The sequence below is a fragment of the Typopeltis vanoorti genome, chromosome 2 (assembly GCF_054136105.1).
Source record: "Typopeltis vanoorti isolate ZY-2024b chromosome 2, IOZ_Tvanoo_1.0, whole genome shotgun sequence".
Classification (NCBI taxonomy): Eukaryota; Metazoa; Arthropoda; class Arachnida; order Uropygi; family Thelyphonidae; genus Typopeltis; species Typopeltis vanoorti.
Genome location: NC_143550.1, coordinates 73,724,621 through 73,741,487, shown reverse-complemented (window position 1 = coordinate 73,741,487; position 16,867 = coordinate 73,724,621). Strand labels below are relative to the sequence as shown.

At 35.3% G+C, this 16,867-nt stretch overlaps 1 protein-coding gene across 3 annotated transcripts in view; it reads right to left on the bottom strand.

Annotated features, from left to right (window-relative positions):
• LOC150109179 (CCR4-NOT transcription complex subunit 7-like) overlaps positions 1-16,867 on the bottom strand; it is a 173,850-nt gene that overhangs the window by 23,311 nt on the left and 133,672 nt on the right. For all 3 annotated transcript variants that reach the window (XM_090405960.1, XM_090405980.1, XM_090405970.1), the window contains exons 4-5: positions 9,609-9,770; positions 2,758-2,935 (exon numbers count right to left, since the gene is read on the bottom strand). In XM_090405960.1, the coding sequence (XP_090262086.1) occupies positions 2,758-2,935; positions 9,609-9,770 (340 nt within the window). The remainder of the gene's footprint in view (positions 1-2,757; positions 2,936-9,608; positions 9,771-16,867) is intronic.

Genomic DNA, 16,867 nt, shown 5'->3' with positions numbered 1-16,867 from the left:
ACTAAGTATTGCTTCATATAATGCCCCATTGACACCATATAACTGTAGCATATTGAATAGCTTCTCTCTTGGCACCTTGTCATATGCCCTTTCCAGATCGACAAAACTTAAATGCAGATCTTTGTTATATTCCCATGCTTTCTCAACTATTTGTTGTAAAGTGAAGATCTGATCCTGACAGCCTCTATTTGGCCTGAATCCAGCTTGTTCTTCACAAAGCTTCTCAACCGTTTCTCAAGTATACTTGCATATATCTTACCAGGAACACTCAGCAGGGAAATACCTCTATAATTCTCACATTCAGTTTCATTTCCCATTTTATATATATATGGGTACTATGAGAGCTCTACTCCAATCATCGGGAATTCATCCCTCTGTCCAGGCTTTCTGAACTATGCAGTGCAGCCACTGTAAGACTTTTATACCACCATACTTAAGCATTTCTGGTCGAATATCATCCAATCCTGTGGCCTTTCCACATTTCAAGCCTTTGATGGCTTTTTCTACTTCAAGTATGTATATGTATTCCTGACTGAATTCCTGTTGAGTGTTTTTTTACCACTGTGCTGTCACTGCTTGGTTTGTTTAGCAATTTCTCGAAGTAATTACTCCATACTTCAAGGATATCCTTTTCTCCAGTTTTCATGTCACCTTTATCATCTCTAACTCCTTTTAGAGCACTCTTTCTTCCATTTCTAAGCTTCTTCAACAACCTTCAGAATATTTTGCCACCTTGTTGTTATTTATTTCCTATGTTCTTGCCAAAGTCCTCCCATGACTTTTGTTAAGCTAGTTTACACAGTGTTTAGCTTTCTTACATTTGTCTCTGTATTCTCTAAGAGCATAAGCTGACTTATTTGCCAGGAACTTTTGATATGCTTTCTTCTTTTCTTTCACTGCCTCTTTAACTTCCTGTGTCCACCACGGAGTTCTGATTTTTCTATCCTTGCAGACAACCACACCACATGTCTCTCTGGCTGAATCAATCAAGGTTTGGTTCCTGTTCTCAAACTCTCTCATTTTTTCTTCAATAATCTTTATGTATTTTAGTCTACAGTTTGCATCTGAGAGCAGCTCAACTTTTATTCACTTTGAAACTTTCTTATGTTATTCTTTTCAATATGAAATTCAATTTCATCATGCTCAAGACTAAATAGTGATCACTTTCAATTTCAAATCCTCTGTACACTCTGGTGTCCTGCACCAGGGAGAAAACATCACTATCAACAATAACATAGTCAATGAGACTTTTATTTCTTGCCACTTCTCTCCATGTGTAGTGTGGCTTAGATACACAGTAAGTTAAGCTTACTTTGTAGGATGCTCACCTTTTTAAATAATGCTATCCCTCTTAATAAGGTTTTAATAGCTACAAGAATGCAATCTGATTTCTCAAATAATTCTGCCATTCTTGCACAGAAGAGGGATGATCTGTTTAGTCCTACTCAGTTGATCCCAAAGATGTTTTATGGGATTCATATCAGGAGTTACATGCAGGATATTTTACCTTGTAATTGTCATAAAAATCATTCTGAAACAACTCGCTTCATTACAGGGTGCATTGTTGTTTTTTGAGAATGCCAAGATTTACACAATACATCCAACTGGCAGCCCATGTAACATCCTATAATTGTTCCTTTCTCAAACTTATTGCATTCAATTGCATCATGTCATTGTATACCATATGCACTCATATATGAGTATTACTTATATACCATTACATAAGTATTTACATCATTGTAATAGCTGGAAGGACATGTGTAACATGGATTTGAAGGTGTTTCTATGACTTTTTTCTATATAATTTATAAACATTGTGTTAAAATAAGTACTGGGACATTACTTATTACCATATTTCAGAGAAACTTAAATTGCCATTGAGTTATGTAATCATCTCATCATTTAGGGATATTCTGTACTAGTTAATAATAATATAAGTCAGGTATTTTTGACCATTCTTAGTTTCATATGACCAGTCCATTCCACAGGGGGTTCTATAGATTTAGAGTTACCCTGAGCAGGCCAGTCAACATCTTTTGACATCGTCTGCCTCAAACTCGTGTCACAGCAGCGGATGCAATACAAATGCATTTTTCATGGGTCTGTTCTATAAACTAGCAAATTTAGGAAGCAATTTTCCAGAAATAGTCAGTTTGTTGATACTCATCTTTTCAGCCACTACAACTAGAGGTCCAAGCCTACACCAGAAAAACAGCTCTAGACAATTACACCTCTGTTACCAAACATAGTTAGAATGATGTGCTCCAGTCATATATAACATGATTCATCTCCCCATGCCACGGGTTTCCAAATGCTCTACTATCAATATTCTTTACACCAACAGTAGTCAGCACTGTTGAATGCCATGGCATTTATTTTACAAGTCTTATCGCATGCTTCCTGGCTAACGTGGCACCTGCACCTTTACAATTTCTACCAATCTCATGAACAGACAGGCTATTAATGTGGCATCATGTGATAACACTCTTTTCAAAGTTTACTGCATTGCATTAACAATATAAGATGTACAGTTGCTAAGTTATTATTATAACTGTCGTAGTGAATTTCCTTCAGAATAGCATTTTGACAGAGATTTTATAAATACTTTTCCATATTTTGTTATGAGAGTTAACTGTATGCAGCAACTTCTTCATGAAAGAAAATGAATGATTAAAAAATTTCATGGGGAAAATATAACAATGGAAAGTGATAAAATCTAAAATTCAAACTAAAGAAATATAGAAGAATTTTACTCACTTCTAACTGGTCAGCTACTTCTTGCAGACCACCTTTCAAGTTTTTACAGCTTTTCATCAAATATTTCACATCATAAACTGCTGGAAAATAAATTCTAAGCAAATCGAAAAATTCTGCTTCTTCAACTGGTAAGTTCTGTCCACTCAGCAACTTTAAGAGGTAGCCAAAATCATAACCACTACAAGAAAAATAAAATAAAGCTCAGAAATATCAACTTAGCACATAAAAAAGTAAAAAGACCATACTGTAGGATAACAAAATAAATTTCTCACTCACACACACACACATACACTTCAAAACAGTTGAGAAATAGAGGTATAAGCATAAGAATACAGCAATGTTCATTACAAAGCAAATTTATAATAGGAAAAAAAAATGTATTTATAATAAGCTTGACATAAATATTCTCTTACAGCCCACTCTAATCATATTAAATTTCATAAATAGTGATGACTATATAAAATTAAGTGTTATTCATCCCTTCATTCTTACTGTAATGCATTGGAAAATGTACAATATCAGCCACTTTTTTGAATCTCATAAAACTGTTGAATGCAATGTATGACATTTTTGTCTCTTCACAGATAACATTGTTTCTCCTTCAAAGTATGGAATGCTAATTCTGACTATACAAAGGAATGATGTATCGGAAGGGACAAAAATATTGTATGCTGCATACAACAGTTACATAAAAAGAGAATCCAAGGGGTATGCCACTGACAGCAATGGATGACATGTCAGTGATTACTATCAGCCTGCTGGAAGATATTCAGTGCAAAACAAGTGAAGAAATTGCAAACGATGCAAATATCTCAATCACACCTGTTTGCCTGTTTACAAAATTGTAATGAAATTTTGAAGAATAGAAAAGTAGCTACCAAGTGAGTCTTAAATCAGCTGACACAAGACCAATAGGCATTCACAAGAGGAATGCATTGTTAAGAGACTGATTGCAAAGTTTTTGATCCGAAGTGTTGCCTAGAGGAGAAAGACAGACGACTTTAATCAATCCTCACAGTGGAATCATCCAACTTCTTGTCCAAAAAATATGCCCAAGTTAACAAACCAGAATGGGATAGTTAGTACAAACATCAGGATAGGGGTGAGCCTAAGGAGTTTTTGCACTTTATGTACACTAATGCCAGGAGCATTAGGAACAAGAGGGAGGAATTTTTGGCATTAGTGAGACATGGCTAAAAGAAGATGATATAGTTAGTGGGATGGAATGTGAAAGGTATAGCGTGTTCGGGGAGAATAGAAAGAATAGAATGTGTGTAGGGGGGGGGGATATTGATGATAGCAAATGAACTGCAACTAAAGAGAGTAGAAGTTCAACTGCAGGACAGTAAAACAGCACATTTGAGGCTATATGGTGTGAGATTGAGGCCTGCAGAATAAAATATACAGTTGGATGCTACTATAGACCAGGTATGGAAAAGATGATGGAGATAGCATATATTGGCAAATAGACTCAATGAGTGGAGGACAGGTAATTATTATGGGGGGATTTGAACTATGGCAACATAGATTGGAAGGAGGAGGAGACACATGGGAGGAAGGAAATGGATTTTATACAGTTAATAAGGGATAGTTACCTGAAACAGCATGTAATGAAATATACTAGGAGTTTGAGAGTGCTCGATCTAGTAACTGCATCTGAGAATTTGTCTATAACGAATATGACCACGTTGCCACCAATGTGTGAGAGATCATACCATTTCAACCTGGAAGGTGGCTAAACGTGTGGAATTTTTCTACAATGCTATGAACACATTAAATAGCAGCTACAATGCTGCTATTTAATGTGTTCATTTTCAGTTAAGATGGGGTATATGTGGAATTACTGACTGGTAAGTATGACAAGCTTAGGAGATTACTTGGATTGGTGCCATGACATGTAAAATTGCAAGGATTGGATGTTGATAGTGCATGGAAAGTTGTCAAGGAGTGTTTGAGGGAGGTAATGGCAGACTGTATACCTAGTCAGGAGAGTAAATCAGGTGGGAGTTAAATGGATGGATAACACCAAGCTGGAGCTGCAAAAAAGAAACAATTGTGGAGGGAAATTAAGGAGAAAGGTGACCTGCAGGCACATGAACAGTACAAGGCACAAGCCAAAAGGGTAAAAGCAGATTATGAAAGGAAGTTAGCAATGCAAGCTAAAGAGAACCCCAAACAGTTCTTTTGATATGCTAAGAAAAAGAAACAAGTAAAAGAAAAATATATATGGCAGAATGATTTTAAGGTATGCTGATGGTAGGGAAGTAACTTAATCAGTCAAAATAGTAGAATTACTAAGTGAACACTTTGCAAGAGTATATCATCCAGGTGGTGATATTGCAGGAATGAGGGAACCAATGCCTTATATGGGAAATGGAGGTGAATAGCACATAACAGAACCTTAATAAATACAACTGCGGGATTGGATGGTATACCAGCTCGAGTTTTACATGAAGCAGCCAAGGAATTGTCAGTGCTCTTGACCATATCATTTAATCTAAGTCTGAGCTTTGGGTTAGTCCTGAGGAGATGGATTAGAGAGGAAACTAGTTCCATTGCATAAAGGAGGCTCCAAGACTGATGAAGCAAATTATTGACAGATCGGCATATCAGGAGTTGTCGTCAAAGTATTGGAGAAGTTGGTCAAGAGCAAAATACAGGAATGGATAGATGGAAATGGGATACTGTATGGGAAGTAGTATGATTTTGTGAAGGGTAGATCATGCCTGAGTCGGATAAAGGTTTACAGTGAACTTTGCAAATGCCTTTGACAGATACCACATAGAATTCTAATCAGTAAACTGTAGCATGTTTGGATGAATATAGGGTTGGTGAGATGGATAAGAGGGTAGTTGATGGAGAGATATCAGAGAAGTAGTTTATTCTGGAGTAGGGTTCAAAAGAAGGCCTGTGACTAGTGGCATGCCACAGGGTTCTGTTCTTGGACCTGCTGCTATTTAATGTGTTCATTAAGAATATAGGAAAGGATTTGAGAAGAACTGTTCAGTTATTTGCCAATGATGTAAAGTTGGGTAGAGCGATAGTTAATACAGATGATGTCAAAATTTTGAAGAATGATTTAGACAGATTGGCAGACTGAGCAAAGGAGAATGGATATCAGTTTAATGTGGCAAAGTGTAAAGAGTTATGCATTTTGGGGTGAAAATATTATCAGCAGTATACCATATTCATGGAACTGTACTCCAGGAAATTGGGAGTGGATAGGGAGTTAAAGCTTAGGGGGGCACACAGAAAAAGTGGCTAAAGCAGCTCATCAGATTATTTGGTTACTGAAGAATACTTTGAGGAGCAGAGACAAGCAGGTTATTGTTCTTCTTTATCAAGCTTGATAAAATCCCATCTTGATTACTGAATACAGATCTGGGCAGGAGGAGGTGAGGAGGTGGAGATGATCCAGAGGTGAGTGACCAAGATGGAATGAACCTTACGAGAAGAAGTTGAAGATTTGTGGGTAACAAAAACTGGTTGATAGGCAGAAAAGGGGGTGATATGATTGAGACATTCAACTGAGGATTTTTTTTTTTTTTTTACAAGATTAATTCAGAGGAAATGTTTCAGGACAGGTGTGATGGTGGGAGAACTAGGGACCATCTATGGAAACTGAGTAAGAGTGTAGTTAGCAAGGGTGTCAAGAACTAGGTTGCCAGAGTTTGCTGTGGGTGCCATGACTGTAAATGAGTTCAAAGCAAAGCATGATAGATACTGTGCAAATACTGAATAGCTCTTGACATGATGTTTAGGGCCTCCCTCGATGAGCCTAAGGACTCCTTGGATTTGCCTGTAATAATAATAATGTTTGCATCAATCAACAATCAATGATTAAGTTAATGATGATAATAACTTACGATAAGCATGACATGATAGTAGCAGACAGAATACCTTGAGGGTCAACTGTGACAGCAGTGTTGTGTCTTGAATAAACTAAGAAATGCTTTAACACCTATTATTCAGGACACAACTTTAATTTAACTTAGGCAGAGAATGTGGAATGTTGGCAATAGAATAAAAAGATAACTTTATGAATACAAATCAAGTTAAGAACAAGAAATTGTATAAAAATGTTTGCAAGATATAATTTGTAATGCATGTGGGCCAGATATAGACATCAATGTAAGCTGTTAAATCTACTTAAGAGCCTCAATTCATGTACTAAAGTAGCAAAGCCTGTGAGCCAGAGTTCAAGGGTCACTGTTAACCGTCCTGTGTTATGCATACAAAAAAAAAAGGGGGGAGGAGTTACTGGAAAGAGAAACTAAGGTGCTTTCCAAGAAGAACAAAACAAGTGCACGTGCGATGAAATAGAGGGAGCTGAATACAATGACGAAATCCACGTAACCATGTCGGCGGGCATCGCGATGGCTGAGAAATACCAAGAAGAGAAAGAAAACAAAAAGGCCATGCAAACCCCATTCAAGGCTTTTTTTTGGGTTCCTGGTTCCTGACCTCTCTCGGACATAGGTCCAGTCCGTCGGAGAAGTTCCTGGCTGGCCGTGGAAGGAATTGGTTCGTCTGTCGCAGCGTTTGGAATGGGCCAAGCTATTTCTTTGGACTAGGGTAGCTGTGCGTTGTTGTGCGACGGAGGAACCAAGCGGATGCCATCCGTTTCAGGCAATGTTCCCGTGCCATATCCTTTCTTTCCCATTGAGATTCCATTAATGCGGCTAATCGAAGGTAATCAAATAGTAAGCAGAGCGAAGAAGCCTTGATGACCAGACAAGGCAAGAAGAAAGACATGGCATCCAATCAGGGACGGTAAAGTAGACCTTTGTTTTGTGAATTCCAGTCATAAAAGAATGTGATCCCCTAAGAGAATTTGTAAAATGGACTAATATTATGGAACTTTAAGAATTATCTAAGATTTGGCTCAGGCCCATTTAATTAAGAATTGTCTGCCCAACAAGGCCAGGTTTATCTCTGTATGAGCTAATAGTAATGTGTAAAGTAATATAACTAATGACCACGTGTGTGTAGAAGGAATGACAGTTGCCTAAGAAATAATGTTAAATTGCTCATAGTAGTTGTCTAAGCAAGTTCATTTGTGTGTTTAGTAAAATTAGTATTGAACCTATGACTTTACTGAGAATATTTCAGATATTATGCTAGTAATGCTTACTTGTATAATTTCTCAAGTTTAGTAAAATGTTTCTTTTAAGTACCTGCCTGACCTGTTCTTTATCTTATGAATTCAAACAGCCGCTCATAAAATATTGATGAACTTAGTGGGATGAACCCACGTGTATGAATAAATAAAGCGAGCCATGACTGTATGAAAGAGACTAGTGAACAGAGATATAAAGTTTATTTTAGTCTAATCATCATGTATAATTCAGAGAGAGCCATCCTGGGTAAGAATCCCATCTAGCCTAGGTATCAGCTGGCGCAGTTATAATATAAATTTTGTTAATGCTTATCGGGTGAACTCTATCAGAATGTTGTGTGATTAAACTATGGGGAGGCCAATAGGACTGCTTATTAATAAGGGGGAAAGAATTTAGTAGAGAATAAACAGCTTACAGAACATATAAGGAAAATAAGTTAACAGTATAAAATAAATAAAGTAAAAGAGAGAAAAAGAAGGAAATATAACAGCAGTGCACTACAAGAAGTTTCTACAGGATTCTGTAACCAAAAATTCACAGAAAAACAAATGACTTGTTCAAAGCAATAATCTTTATTTTGTATGACAATGTGAGGCCACATTTCAGTGTGAAGTATTTGATCTTCTGGAAAAGTATGAATGGAAAGTACTTCGCCACATGCAGTGATGACATCGGTCCCCAGACTTTGATGTGCATTTCTGAGAGAATATATATTTAGTAAACAAATTTTACCAAATATATATACTGAGAGAATCACTTTGTGGCGAACTCATTGCTACCAATAATGAGATTTCTACTGAAATAACCTAACATATATCAACCACATCAACAAAAGTGTTGTCAGAAACACAAACCTTACGATTTTTATACATATTCTGTTAAGACAGCATAGAGAACTTTGGAAATGACCCCTACATCATATTATTACATTTAGTATGTATTATTCAATTATTCATTACTTATTTTTTCACGGTATTAACAACACCACAAACACTTTTTTCAACAAGGATGTTTTATTAACGCTAATATTTCGCTGATTTTCAAATCAGCATCATCAGAGCACAACACACATGTAAACGCGACAGTGAGTGAAACAATATAATTGCAGAAAGACTGCTGGTTATTCATTACTTATTTTTTCACGGTATTAACAACACCACAAACACTTTTTTCAACAAGGATGTTTTATTAACGCTAATATTTCACTGATTTTCAAATCAGCATCATCAGAGCACAACACACAAACTGTGTGTTGTGCTCTGATGATTTTCAAATCAGCATCATCAGAGCACAACACACAAACTGTGTGTTGTGCTCTGATGATGCTGATTTGAAAATCAGCGAAATATTAGCGTTAATAAAACATCCTTGTTGAAAAAAGTGTTTGTGGTGTTGTTAATACCGTGAAAAAATAAGTAATGAATAACCAGCAACGCCTAAGCTTATCAGTTAGATTATTCCATTATGTTAAATTAGTTTTCTATTAAAATCAGTGACAGTAGTAGCAAGTATTTTAGAAATTATATAAGCTATCCTGTTGTCCAACCCTTATCAAGACTTTTCTAATATACAACTAGCTTATAAGAGGATTCTTTATTTTTGTGCATTACTTTACTCATATCAGTGGTGAGAAGTCATACATGACTAGTGAATATTGTAAATATCTAAAACTATAAGGATTGTTTTGAAACTCAAGACAAGCTCAAAATTAGGAATATTTTTCATTCTTACCTATGGAATGAAAGCCATTTCACATTTTCATTTAATACCACTCCAGATGTCATAAGTAACTGTGAGAATTCATTTGGATCAATGCCTTCATCCTCATGTTTTTTGAACTGGATGCCAGACTTGATTAATAAATCAATGGAATCTTGTGCGTACATATCTTCACTAAATAAATAAAAAAGAAACATGGTTATTCTGAGAAAAAACAATTCCAAAATATTTAAAATAAAAATTTATAAAATTTGTTTACGAAGTACCATATTTTCCAGTGTATAAGACGCACTTTTTTACCTTAAAAATGGGGTGCGTCTTATATAATGAAGGTAAAAATTGTTTCCTCTTTTCAAAGTCATACACACTCCCTTTTATGTTATAAGATCTTTGTAGATGGTTAATGGTGCAATCAAATTGATGCGTGACCTTCACATGACTTTTAGCGCGTCATTGGCTAAGAACGGGGAGTGCCTATTCAAGTTTCATAATATCTTATCCGAGTAATCAGTATTGAGATGACATGTTGAGATATTTTGTGTTCGGTTTGATATTTCCCCATAGATTTTAGTGAAGGAAAAAAAACAGGAGACATTCATATACTTCAAGTTACAAATTGTAGGTTGTAAAATATGAGGAAGAACATGGGAATAGGGAAGCTGAAAGACATTTTGGACCTCTGCTAACAGAAAAAATGATTAGAACTTGGTGCGGTCAGAAGGAGATTTTGTACAATTTGCGTAATGAAAAGCGCACGGAACGTAGAAAAATTGTGAAGTGGCCAGAACTAGAGACCGAAGTTTTGAAATGGGTGCAAGAAAATCGGCAAAATGGCATTGCCATTTCAACAAAAATGACAAAGAAAATGTTGAAAATGTTAACTGTGTTTTGAACGGAGAACTGGTGGAACAAGTAAAACAATTCAGCTACTTAGGCACGATTTTTAGTGAAGATGGTAATTTAAATATAGAAATAGACAACAGAATCAACAAAGCTGGTATGGTAGGAAGTCAACTGAATAAATTCATATGGAATAAGAGAAAAAGGCGGAACACTAAATTAGCTGTATACAAGACAGTGTTCAAACCAGTTTTAACTTATGGATCCGAGAGCTGGGTCAGAAGTAAAACACTTGACCAAAGACTAGAGACTATAGATATGAGAGTCCTGAGAAAGATTAGAGGCATAAATAGAAGGCATCAATGGCGATATCATATTAAAAGCGAGGATATTAGGAAAGAACTTGATTTTGTCAGCATCCAGGAATGCATTAGCAGAGCTAATCTCAGGTGGTATAGTCGCTTAAACAGAATGGGCGAGGAAAGATTAGCAAAACAAGTGTTCTCTGCCAGATTGGCAGGAAAATGACACAGAGAAAGACCAAGATATAGGTGGATTGATACGGTACAAAATGCCTTAGACGATAGAAATATAAGATTTGATAATGTTGGAATCTTGACAAGTAACAGACTGATTTGGAGGAAAACTGTAGATAGGAAGTTAGTAATGATGTAAATTTTTCGTGTAGTACTATCGTATCCTGCACCCCTTGAGAGTACATGTCAGGAATTTGATGATGATAAAGTAATGAGCAACTGACTCCTTCCCCTGCAACAGACTCTCATAAATCCACCTAGTCTTCGCCTAAAATCAAGAAACCCTTTCTGGTCCATGAACGAACTCTCTTCAGCTGCCTTTCCTGGTTTAACTTTTCCTAAATTCTCAGAATCACTCAGAACAATGAGTGATTGTTCCATGGGGGAACAATCACTCATTGTGATTGTTCCCCCATGGCCCAGACAATTACTCATATTGTGAACGACTGCCCAAGGTGCCAATTTCATGGTGGTAGCCTCCAGGACATCCACGAGGCGACGGATGAAGCCCTGGATTGGCTTTTGTTGGATCCTACTTGTTCTTAATCTATACTTTGGATCCGACATGATTACAATTATAATGTTCTTAACTAATTGCTAAGTTGTGAGTTGATTTCTAATTCAAATATAGAGAAAATTTATATTTAAAGACTGCGCCACTCTATATCTGAATTAGTTCAAGAATTGAAGAAAATCAACCTTCAACTATTTCTCCTTAAAATATATACTGGCCGAGTATATTTGACTTATTAATTTACTCGCTTTGGTTCGAATATTTTATGAATGGCGCAGTAAAAGAGATTCAGGCAAAATACAACTTTAGATAAGCAAAAACAAACATTTAATTTAGAATCACAAATTATACACATAAGTTCAAAATCATTAATTAAGATATTACAAATGCTTTAGCTCTTCTGATAATACAGTCATACAAACTCAGGCATTGGTCAGTTATCTGAAATACAGTCTTTACACAGTTCACTTAACACTTAATAAAGCTTAATGTCATAAAATTCCTTAGTGATCATTCACATTAACATCTCATAGTTTTTTTAAGTTTCAAATACAATTTATTGGTGGCAATACTTTTTTCACAAGCTTACACTTTTAAATCTACGCTTCGGCTAACCTCCGCAACAGTTACTGTTAGTATAGGGATATTCTAGGAAGAAACACACTCATATCTCTGCATAGGAATATTAATGGTTGGAATATTCTTACCGACAATTTTCCTTCTTCATATACTTATGTGCGAACACCTTTTGTAACTGTACACACTTTAATCAATTAACAGCACTCATTTAAAAAAAATCTTCTTAGAAATAACTGGATTAATTAACGGTCACAATACACACAATCAAACGTTCTTGCATAGATCAAACCGCTTGCACTACATTTGACATCACTTAACTAATTCAGTGTTCTACTAACAACTCTTGTACTAAGGTAACACACAATAATTCCTTAACTTGAAGTTTAGTATGCATAGTTGCCTACTCCTTCGACATCAATTTAATCCTTTAGGTACCATAATTCTTAACACCGCTATCTTTAAACTCAACTTTGTTGCCTCTAATTATTCTCTAGTTACTTCGTGCTATGCTTCAAGTTTCCATGTGTCCTTGAAAGGTCGGCCCTGAAATTAAATCTCAACTCAAATTAATCTGCTCAGATGACAAGGCCCTGACTATAGAACTAAACCACATCCTCAACACTTTCTTAGCCAATGGCTATAACCCCAAAAAAATCCAAAAAATACTAAAACCTGAAAACCACAACCCCCCTCCCCCCCTCAACAATAAAGACTACACCAAGTCTATCACTATCCCCTACATCCAGGGCACCTCTGAAAAAATAACTAATATCCTCAAGAAATATGACCTTACTTCCTGTTACAGACCATATAAAAAGTTGGCATCCCTTATCCGCTCTACCAAAGACCAACCACTTCCCCTAGACCTACCTGGTGTATACCAGGTCCCTTGCAGCTGCAAATTGTCCTACTTTGGCCAAACAGGCAGAACAACAAATATCAGGATTTCAGAACACCAAGACTACATCCGGTTTCACCAGTACAGCCGCTCTGGGCTGGCAGACCATGCCTTAGATACCCACCATAAAATTCGTTGGAAGAAGACAAAAATAATCCATCGCAGCAAGTTTAAATACGAAAGATTATTCAAAGAATCTTCAGCAGCTCTAAAAAACGTTCCTAACCTCAACAAATTTGGGTGCATGAAACTGCCCCAAATTTGGGAGACTTTCATTATGAGAACTTCAGCCCAACGGCCAAGACTACCAAATTAGTCCGCAAGAGGGCACCATTAGGACTTTAGGAACAAAATTAGTGTCTTAATTTCTGCCTCATTTGCTTTGTTAGTTCCTGTAGTGCACATACCATATCTTTATGTTCCTGAAGATGACAATGTGACATTGTCGAAATATAGAAGTGATTCATTAAAGTTATCTTTAATTAATTTACTTTATATGCGTTGTTAATTCCGTAAATTAATTACCAGTTATGTCTAACCAACGTATAAGTCTTACCACTAGAAGCTAGTCTATTTAGTAGTCACTCAGCTGTTTTCCATAGCTATAATTGTTATTCTACAACTTATTAGCTAACTGCCTCTCGACTAGTAGACTTTATTTAGCTGCTTGAGTGACTTGCCGACTAACTGTTATCGCACTGTGATTCCCGAATGCTCCGATTCCAACCTAATGCCAATCCTCTCCTTTCCCTTTCTTAATAATCTAATCTCTTCATAATAATTTCAGCGTTCATCGCTTTTTATATCCGTTGTTCCTGCCTAAATTGTTCTCGTGATCTAAAACTCTTTTCAATAAACCTTCTCTTCACGTGGTGTTCCAAAACTCGCACTCGCTTACTTACATGCATCTCCATGACAACAAAACAAAATATAATAAAATTAAGCTATTGCATAACGTTAAACTTTCACAAACATGAATAAATAAAGAATATTTATATTTCAATTAATGTGCAGTTAAATTATCAAATACAAGCTCTTATAACATTAACATAGTAATAACTAAAATAGCTTAATAATATTTAATACAGTCTTTTCATTATTAATACATATATCTTTGATTAAATAATTAAATATCAGATAAAATTAAAGGTAGTTATATGAATATTAAATTATAAATAAATGATTTACATTAAATAATATTTACAAGTCTAGCCTATATGATGGAAGATCATGTTGGATTCTGAACCAAATAATAATTAATCTAATCTCTACATAATCAGAATCCAATACTTTCTAGACAGGATATTGACCTGTGGCTGCTTTGTATTCCTTTTCCATAAGAATAAATAAATAAAATCAGCCTATCAAATGGCTTTGCAAAGTCCAGCCATTACTTTTATCTAAATCAGATGTTTTATTATGAAATGTGAGTAAATTATTAAAGTAAGATCTACCTTTCAAAAAGAAATATTGCTTCCAACCTTACAAAAATGTAACATTCTTATCCACTCATTCCTCAATTTTGGCTTTAATAATTTTTCAATATAATGACGATTAATTCATCTACTTTTGTTTCTCCCATTGATCACTATATTAACTTCATCTGCATGATACATCTCCAAAAGATGATCACTCAGTAATTCAACTATTTCTTCTGCTTCCATTCTCCTAATTCTGCCTTCAATAAAATTATTCTTCTACAAAAATTATTTGACATAGTAAAACAACTCTTTAGGATTTCCTCTCATAATCTGATTTCTTTTATGTAACCCAGGTGTCACTTTATTATATATCGTGATTTAATTACTAAGGGAAGATCTACTTTTTGTAAAATGCTGCTTATCACCCCACTCCCACATACATATATATCTAAAGAGTGACATTCTATCCAATCCATTCCTCGATTTTGGCTTAACTAATCCCCCCCCCCCCCGCAAACTTTGTTTGCTCACACTTGGATAAAGGATTAAACTAAATTTATTATAATCTAACCAAGTGAAAAATAAACTTTCAACATCTTTCCCTAAATCCAGAATAATTTAATAAAAAGTTGGCACACCGTTTGGCAACTCCTATAGGTTAGAGATGACCTTGCTAATGCTTCTGCCTGGTATCTCCACTTGGGCCTGGCTCCCACTAAAGAGACTTCAATAAAGGTCGAAACTAGTCTGGGTAGTGGTCCTTCCCTTAATGCATAACATTATACATATCTGCAAGGAGATGTGTTTTGTATTATGGGAGATACTGAGAATAGGAGTGATGTTAGCTTGCTCCACCTTTGCAACGAGTGGCCTGGTGTTGTACCATCTTACCCCAGTCCTGAAGATACTTTCAGGTGCAAACTTTGTTTGCTCACACTTGGATAAAGGATTAAACTAAATTTTCAATATCTTAATATACTCTCCTGAGTTAGTGACTAGTCTAATTTGGAGCCTTAGAACTTCTTATGTAAAGTAGGGTGCCCATTTCTTCAGTTTTTAATGGGACAGTCCTATTTGCATGAAAATTGTCCCAGCATTTCCAAACATGCTTTCGGGAATCCGGTATGGCCCATTTTTCAAAATCCCATTTCCAAGATAAAATGATTTCATGTAACATTCATAAAACAAACAACTACTGCAGAAATAAAGAGTATTATTATATTCTGAAAACTTGCAAGTCATATATGGATTTATTTCTATTAGCGAAATGTTAAACTCTTTTCTTTCCAATAGTTTTTCAACACTCACTACAAATACATTCTTTCTGAGAATATGAAAACCACCAATGAATTTATTTTTAGACTGGTTCTATAACTTCAGTAGAAAGAGTTCTCTCTTTAGTGAATTTATTACAGAGCAAATAAAAAATTTTGATTGCATACTGACATAGTAAATTCAATGATAATTATAAAAATATTTCAGTGGAATGAAGTGATGATTTTCACAAATTTATGCATAAAGAAAACATCATTAAAATATATATGTTCTTCTAAAAACTATACAAGAGGGAAGTTGTATCAAGCACAACAGCAAAATTCCAAGAAACAGATGTTGCTGGAATTTCAAACAGATAAATTTTAAGCTATCTGTTATGTGTTTTACTATAAATTTCAATTTCTTATTAAAAATGAATGCTTAATTTTATTGTTTTATTTACTATAATAAAACAATATAACCATTATTTAAATTAAGGGAAACTCTCTGATTCCAATCTTTGAGTTTCTTATTCAGTTTTAAAACAATATGGGATTTAATATCCCCTTAATTTAAATAATGTTTATATCGCTGAAATGAAGGCTATTGGCTCTTTATATTTAAATAACTTAATGGGTGCACCTTTTTGACAACTCGTATAGCAGAGTATAAGTTCTTTTTGCTATACCTTTTGGTATTAATTTGGTCTAGCTACTCACTGATGAAGCCTCAATAAAGGCTGAAACCGGTCTGAGTAGTGACCTCCCACCATAATGTAATAACAGCATGCATTTCCTAGGAAATGTGTTTTACATTATGGAAAATACCAAGAATATCGATCACAACTTTACCACCTTTGCTCCGAGTTGCCCGAGTTTGTACTACATACTAGGACTACTTGCATTAGCTCACGCTAGTAATCGCTGATACTTTTATAGTTTATTACACTATATTCGGCATGAAACTCTCTGATTCCAATCTTTGAGTTTCTTATTCGGTTTTAAAACAATGTGGGATTTAATATCCCCTTAATTTAAATAATGTTTATACCACCGAAATAAAGCCTATTGGCTCTTTATATTTAAATAATCTCCCTTAATACTAATACATTTATTCCAGCGATGCTCCAGACCCATTAACCCATCCCTGTAGTGGTTCTCAGTAAGATCTGCAAAATATCCTCTACTGCTTTTATTCTTCTGCAAACCGGATCTTTTCTCACAAATTTT